General features: G+C 44.5%; 1 protein-coding gene across 1 annotated transcript; it reads right to left on the bottom strand.

Annotated features, from left to right (window-relative positions):
* Positions 1-1,414: 1,414 nt before the first annotated feature.
* On the bottom strand, positions 1,415-5,314 carry LOC123404688 (glutamate receptor 3.1-like). The gene is made up of 6 exons (XM_045098625.1): positions 4,982-5,314; positions 3,534-4,882; positions 3,180-3,457; positions 2,793-2,824; positions 2,299-2,705; positions 1,415-2,138 (listed from the first exon to the last, which is right to left on the bottom strand). Exons 1-6 carry the CDS (start codon positions 5,244-5,246, stop codon positions 1,689-1,691), a joined length of 2,781 nt encoding a protein of 926 aa, XP_044954560.1. The 5' UTR covers positions 5,247-5,314; the 3' UTR covers positions 1,415-1,688.
* Between the last annotated feature and the right edge of the window lie 1,778 nt (positions 5,315-7,092).

Genomic DNA, 7,092 nt, shown 5'->3' with positions numbered 1-7,092 from the left:
GATCTTTCACAGGACGAAAAATCAACCTCTCGCGAGGATAGGGGACGGACAAAAATAATTGGTTCGTTGGTTCCCACTCAAATGTGAACAGAGTGGGTGGGTGGGGGGGGGGGGGGGGGGATCTACCATGTCTATGTAAATCGTTTGTGGATTTCTCACCTATTTGCTCTGACGGTTGGGACCTACGTCTTCTTCCTCCTCTCCAGTTTCCCACTCGAATTGCAGCAGCTGCCAAAGTGCCAATGCAAAACAGTCAGTGGCAAACAAGTCGCGTTACAAAACCAGGTTGATCAGATTGCCAGTTACGTTATCTGATCCTAGGACTACACAAAAGAGACAAGGTAGACATGCTTACTTGCCCGCTTTCGCTTCTCCGTTCCAGAGAGTGAACAGCAACGAAACCACAGTCACACGCCAGGAACGATGTGCAACAGAGCAGGCTGCACATAAAAAGCAAAAAGATGGGGAAATAAACAGGTGATAATGCTATTTTCCAGAGATGACAGGACATCAACCGAGAGCAGTAAAATGCCATGCTAATATTAGTAACAGCAGAACTGATCAGCGCGGCTTGAAATCAGTTCATCACTGCTACCTTTACTGCCAGACTGGTGGCGTATCCAAGAAACGCGATGTTGAATGGCTCTTGGTTCGCCGCGACACGTCAAAACACAAGCGCGATGAATATGCCTGCAATCGGAATTAGGAACATATACGTTATACATTTTGCATAGGAAAAAGGGCTCTGCCTGAACTAGGTATTGAACAGAATGACAAATAAAATAAAGCGACGGAGATCCATCAATGCCTTTACAAGTGTATTTGGAAGAAAAATGATGGTTTGATTTGCGTCTGCCTGCCACTCCACTACTGAATGCAAGAACAGAAACAGATGCATCACAAGCCTGCAGGAATTTCCTCTTTGTAGTCCAGTGCATTTGTCTTGCTGTAAGACCTGAGGGAGATAAGTGGCTAGCTTAGGATCGATCTGGCTCAGTGGCATCTCAGACCTACCAGAAAGAGTACAATTCTTCTTTAATTCTTAATAAGTCTTGACTATTTCTCCTGTGTAAGGTGCTAACACATTTTTCTGGCTACCACCCTAAGATGAGCTTCAAAGTTGCCCTGGACTAAAACTGAGACAAAACAGAGTATACGTGAGCAAAAATAAATAAACCACACATTTTCTGCAGCTCCATATAAATTAATTTATGAATGAGCATCAAAGTTTAGTGCTACAATCTAGTCGACAGACTCGGTCCCCTGCATACCATCTAACTGAAGTAACCACACACTACTACACCCAACCAAACACATGAACATGCCATGCTGCTAAACGCCAAGTCTGGACCGGCACAGCATCCCCCAAAATATAGTCATGCAAAGGTAAAAACAATATATATAGGACAGGAGGAGCATTTCAATATTTTTATTTCTTATTAATCTTTCCTTCTCTTATTTCTCAAAATCTAGTACTCCCTCCGATCCAAAATAAGTGTTGTGGTTTTGAACTGGGGTTAGTTCAAAACTGCAACATTTTTTACGGATCGGAGGTAGTACTTAAGAAGTATTTTGAAACCCCCTATACACCGCTACTGCCTGACTACCAGAACCTAGGTTAGTCGACTGCATTGTTGTTTCACCCAAAATAGTTTCCCAGCTGCCTTGAGAAATAAACCACACATGAACTAGCTTTCCATATCAATAACGCTGCCATTTCTGACTGGCCTGCCCGGCCTTTCCATGTCAACAGTACTAAGGCTGCTCATTGGCGTTGTTGGCGTCGAGCTTCCAGGCAGGCTCATGGACCGCCTCTCCTTGTTCTTCGGCGGCTCCTTCCCATGGACGAACGAGAAGAATCTTCGGAGGCTCTTCCTCGATTCATGACTCAGGTATTTGCATAGCATGATACCAAAGTAGATTACCAGCGCGAGAACACATGCCACGCCAAAGATTTGGAACAGACCAAGGAAGCTCTCAAGACGGAGCTGGTCCGAGTCGACAAACTCGCTGTTTTCAGTTGCGCACTCCCCTGTCTTGAGCCATTTGGCATGGATCCGCTGCAGCTCCCCATTCTCTGACAGAGACAGGATTGCGGTGGAGAGGTCTACTTGCAAAGGGGAGTCCCTTGGAAATGCCTGGCAGAATGAATTTGTAAGGTGCTCCATTTTGATTTGTGAAACAAAGTAGCCGCAGATAAGTGCAAGATAAGTTGCGTAATAAACTAGAGACTAGACACAACTATCAAAGTTAAAACTTCTATTCCAGGATATTAACAGCAAAATATTTTGTACTTACAAAGCCCCATCCTCTGCTGGTGAAATCTGTGCCAGCTACGGCAATCTTGCAGTAGGTTGACAAAAACAGTTCAACATAGGGGCGCTCGTCGACAATGGCCATAACACCTCCTTTCTTAGGGCCTATCTTGAGGGCTTGAGCATATTCTTGTGGTGAACCGAGAGCTCTTAGCCTTGACCGTGAGATGTTGAGCTCCTTGACCATGTAGTCTTGTGCAAAGGAACCAACTTGGAAACCAATAGGATCATTGCTATTTTTCAGGTCATTGATTCCTTTTATAGAAGTATCAAGTTGTTGCACAGTCAGGATGGAAGTAAGACTCGCGGTATAGCTGGATACAATTATCAAAACAACAAACAGCCATATGATCAGGACACCACGCCCTAAGCTACTCATAGTATTTTCTCCTGCGAGAAGATATAGACGAAATCACGAGTCAAGCCTCAGAACAAAATGCCAAAAAAACACATAAGGGAGGAGGTTGGTTTACTCACTGTGTGCGAAGAACAAAGTCGAAAAGCTGAACCTGCAGGCAATAAAAATTGAAATTATAATCACAGCAAGGAATCACGCCATGATAAGAGCATTTGGCAAATACATGTGGAGAAGTATGTGAAAACATGAAAAAAAAATAGAGCAATGCATCATAAATATCATTAAGTGAATATATATAGTTTCCATGTATATATGTCCCACAAGATTATTAAGGTAACAGTTCATTGGTAATCACTGGATGCTTCATTTGGGTATGTTAACTGGCAACTGCACTAAGGTGCTCACTGTATGCAACATATTGCACAGGACTTGTTGAAACATCAACACTTCGAAAACAGGAATGATATACACGAAGGCGATACAAAAGGTGCAGGTCAGCTCCTTACCAGAAAATAGTTATTATTTGTTGGCATGCTGAACCACGGAAATCGTCATTGATCCGATGTTCAAGAACCCAAACAACCGCACCCATAATAAGAAAGAACAGCCCTGTAACACACCACATCTCCAAAGTAAATGGCTGCAAGAATGCCCAGGACGATGTTATATGCTCTTTAACCGGAGCCAAGATAACCAAGCCTGTTTCAATGAATGGCTGGGTGAAATCAAAATTTACTGTCCGCCTCATTGTAATTGCAATATCCCCTATAGCTGCATCAAACTCCTGCAGGATAAGATGCCCCTGGTCAGCATGGTATGATGAAATGGTTGGAGCAAGAAAAGAGGCATTCCATACATACATTTGATTCAATCATCTGTACAAGTTTGTCATAATTAGGATTTTCAGCACCACTCCCAAAAGGTACAAACTTGTAACTAACAGGATACGGAAGCAAAGCCAATGCCTGAGTAAAGACATCGATGCAATAACCCTTCATTGACCCAGTAGCATTGTCTACCGTGACGAACTCTTTGAAGCTAAATCTGTTGGGAACACCAATTTTCAACTGCTTGGCATTAGAAGGAAAAACCCATCCTCGAGGCCTCTGTGCAGTCTCCCCAGGCCAAATGACATCATAGAGATGCTGATCGGCGAGAGAAATATTAGGAGGCTTTGAATATAGAACATCTGGAGGGACAGTCGACAACAAGCCAGAATAGTTTGACCAAAAACCAATGGTCCGCATGCCATTTCCAATGACATTTATGATGTCATACGCAGGATGAATGAGGTTGCCTGCAGCATCGAATTGCACTTGCCCAGATACCCCACTGAAGTTGACCTTTCTAATCTTCTCGAGTAATTTATTTCCCATGTCAAAAATGCTCATTGCTTCAAGGTGAAGAGTTCCTCCAGTTTCATCATGCAGCATCGAGTCATTTGAAAAGGAAATCCTACCACCATCATCAAAGAAGGCATCCAGAGCACGAGCTACTGCCCAGACACTATCATAAACATAGAAACCATAAGTATTTACACGAAGATCACTATAGTTGTAATTTTTACATTGTGTGCTCCATTTGGAGATCAAATCGCTCTTCATCTTTGAGTTGGGAATATGTGGCCGTAAAGTAAGAACACCTTGCAGACCAGATATGGTCTCAGCAGGAACTGATGAATTAGCATCAAGATATGCAGACAGCCAGTCAGTTGCAATCCACACATACCCGTTGCCCATCATGTTCAGTTGGTGTGCCATAGAGAAAAGCTTGAGTCCAGGTTCAGTTCCAGTATGGAGAATGATAACACGAGACTCCATAGAACTGACACTAACCAACAGATTTATGAGGTCACTCCTTTTAGCGTTCGAAGGAAACCCAACCTTGTAGGATATTTTGCAGCGCTTTAAAGTGAGTGCATCATCTAAAGCAGCAATGCCATTTCTACCATAAACATTATCAATGTATATGGCAGTCACTATCTTCCAGTGGTTGTAGTCGACAAGTTCTGCCACAGCCGCCATTTGGTAGAGATCATTGGGACCAGTCCTGACAAAGAACGGGAACTGTATCGATGAAAGAGTTGCATCAGAAGCGAATGACATCAAAGGGACTCGATGCTCATTTGCTACATATGAAATGATATGAGAAATTGTGGAGCACTGAGGGCCAATGAGCGCAATAACATCACTCTCCATGAACTGCAAAGCTGATACAAGGAATACGGTATCATCGTCACAACTCCATAACAGAAGCAAAAACTATTTTAAGGTTGCAAAACGAACGAGTGGCATTAAAGCTAGCCTACCTTGAATCATGCCAAGGAAACCATCAAAGCAATTTGTATCCTTGATTTGAACCTTTAGTGTTGTTCCATTAAGAACTGTTGGATCAGAGTTGATATCTTCCAAGGCTGTATGGGTGGCAACTGCCGCAACACCTCCAGTGGTGGAGTTGAATTGAAGAATAGACCCAATATTCACAACAGGAGGCCCAGAGGCTAAACTCTTGCAGATGCCATTAGGGAAGAGGAGCAGAGAGAGAACCAACAACATGAGAAAAGCTATCTCCATTATGCCTTAAATGATGCAAACGCTATTGGACACTTGTCTGCTTGTTAGCGAACTATTTGTGTGTTGGAAACCCCCTCCTGCAAGAAAAAACCCATAGAGCAGATGTTATCGTGATACGATGCATAATTCTAGTATTCTGTAAAGAAACATGGTCCATGTAAAAGAGTACCGACATTTGAAGCAAATGTTAATTCGAATGAAACGATTGCAGTAATGAAAAAGAATGGATTGAATACCGTAAAGAAAAGCAACTTGGGAGAACAAGTACAAATGAGTCGACTAAACAGTATATTAAGGAAATACACTCACTCTAAATTTTGGTATGTCCCTGGCTCACTTATATTACCCATTTATAGTGCTATTAGTAAGATAGAGATCTAAGGTTGGGCCTACAAGCATCCAAGAAAGTCAAGAAGCAACTAATGTGATCCTTAAGCAAAAGCCATAGCATTTGGCATGGCCATAGTACTCTTGACAGATTCTCGTGCCATAGTTTTGTAGTAAGAGAGAACAAAAGATGCAGCTGCCAAACTTTGGATTATGCTCTTGTATTGTATATCAATCATCAGACAGCAAACAAACAAACAGCTTAGTACAACTTTGGATTATGCCCTTGTATTGTACTCCCTCCGTCCCAAAATAACTGTCTCAACTTTATACTAGAGCTAGTATAAAGTTGTACTAAGCTTAAGACACTTATTTTAAGACGGAGGGAGTATCAATCATCAGACAGCAAACAAACAAACAAACATAATGGATGCTTCCTGGAACTAATGAGGACATGATGGCAATCAACCAAACAGCCTGAGCCCAAACACCCGCATTTACATGCGTTTCGTGCACATTTTCAGCAACTGGCGGCGAACGGACTGAAACCCGGAAGGAGTGAAACGAGACCGAAGTACAACCCGCGCACAATCCATCGAACACCTTGAGGACGGGCATGCAAAGAACACACCCTGCGCATAATCCAGCGGCAACAGCAAGCAGGGTCGCCATTGCCGGGGGGGTTCAAGCCGCAAGAAGCACGCAGCTTTCCCTCCGATCCGATTCCTCGCTGGAAACCCAAAGAAAAGGCGGGAATGGCGGGCACTGGCGGCAGGAGGTGGGTGGGGATTCGGGCGCCAGGACGGAGAGGGACTTCGACTTACGAGCTGTAATCGGCCGCTCCAGAGAGGAGATCCCCTCGGCCGCCGGCTGCTGCGCCGGTCGTCGACGACGGACGTACGATGCTGCTCAGGGCAGGGCAGGAGAGGAGGAGGATCCCATTCCCATGGCCGCTTCCGTCGAGTGAGCGCATTATTTTATTTTAATTTGAAGTGATGGGTATTTATTCTCAGCGGAGACGGAGATGCTGGTATACACTACACCGTGACAGGCGGGGCCCACCGGGTGAGTACTTATCTTTTTTTAGGAAAGAGTGAGGATTTCATGCTCTCCGATTTTTTAAAGGTAAACGTTTACAGCCGGTGCGCCGGCTAAACGTTCGGGTCGGAGACGTACAATCCGCGTGATCCCTCTGATCTGGCGACCCCTACGCTGCTGCCCATGCGCTGTTGTCGTCCCTGCGCTGTTGCTGCCCATATCGCCGGTGCCTGTCCCCTTCTACCGCCCGCATCGCCGGTTCCCGCCCCTGTCGGTCGCCCGCTCCACCGGTTCTAGCCTATGCATGTTGTCTTGGTCGCCTGCTGTCATGGCTGGGCTCGCGCGTATAAAAGTGTTGCAAGCGTTATCTAAAACAGCTTCAAACGTTGTTGGAAAAAGCTTCAACAATAGATAGAGAAAGCTTCAATCGGCTCTACCCAGCAAAGAAAGTTGCAACCCTAGTTGCATTTTGCTACTACCG

Source organism: Hordeum vulgare, chromosome 6H, assembly GCF_904849725.1.
Source record: "Hordeum vulgare subsp. vulgare chromosome 6H, MorexV3_pseudomolecules_assembly, whole genome shotgun sequence".
Taxonomy (NCBI): domain Eukaryota; kingdom Viridiplantae; phylum Streptophyta; class Magnoliopsida; order Poales; family Poaceae; genus Hordeum; species Hordeum vulgare.
This window is presented reverse-complemented; position numbering and strand designations above follow the sequence as displayed.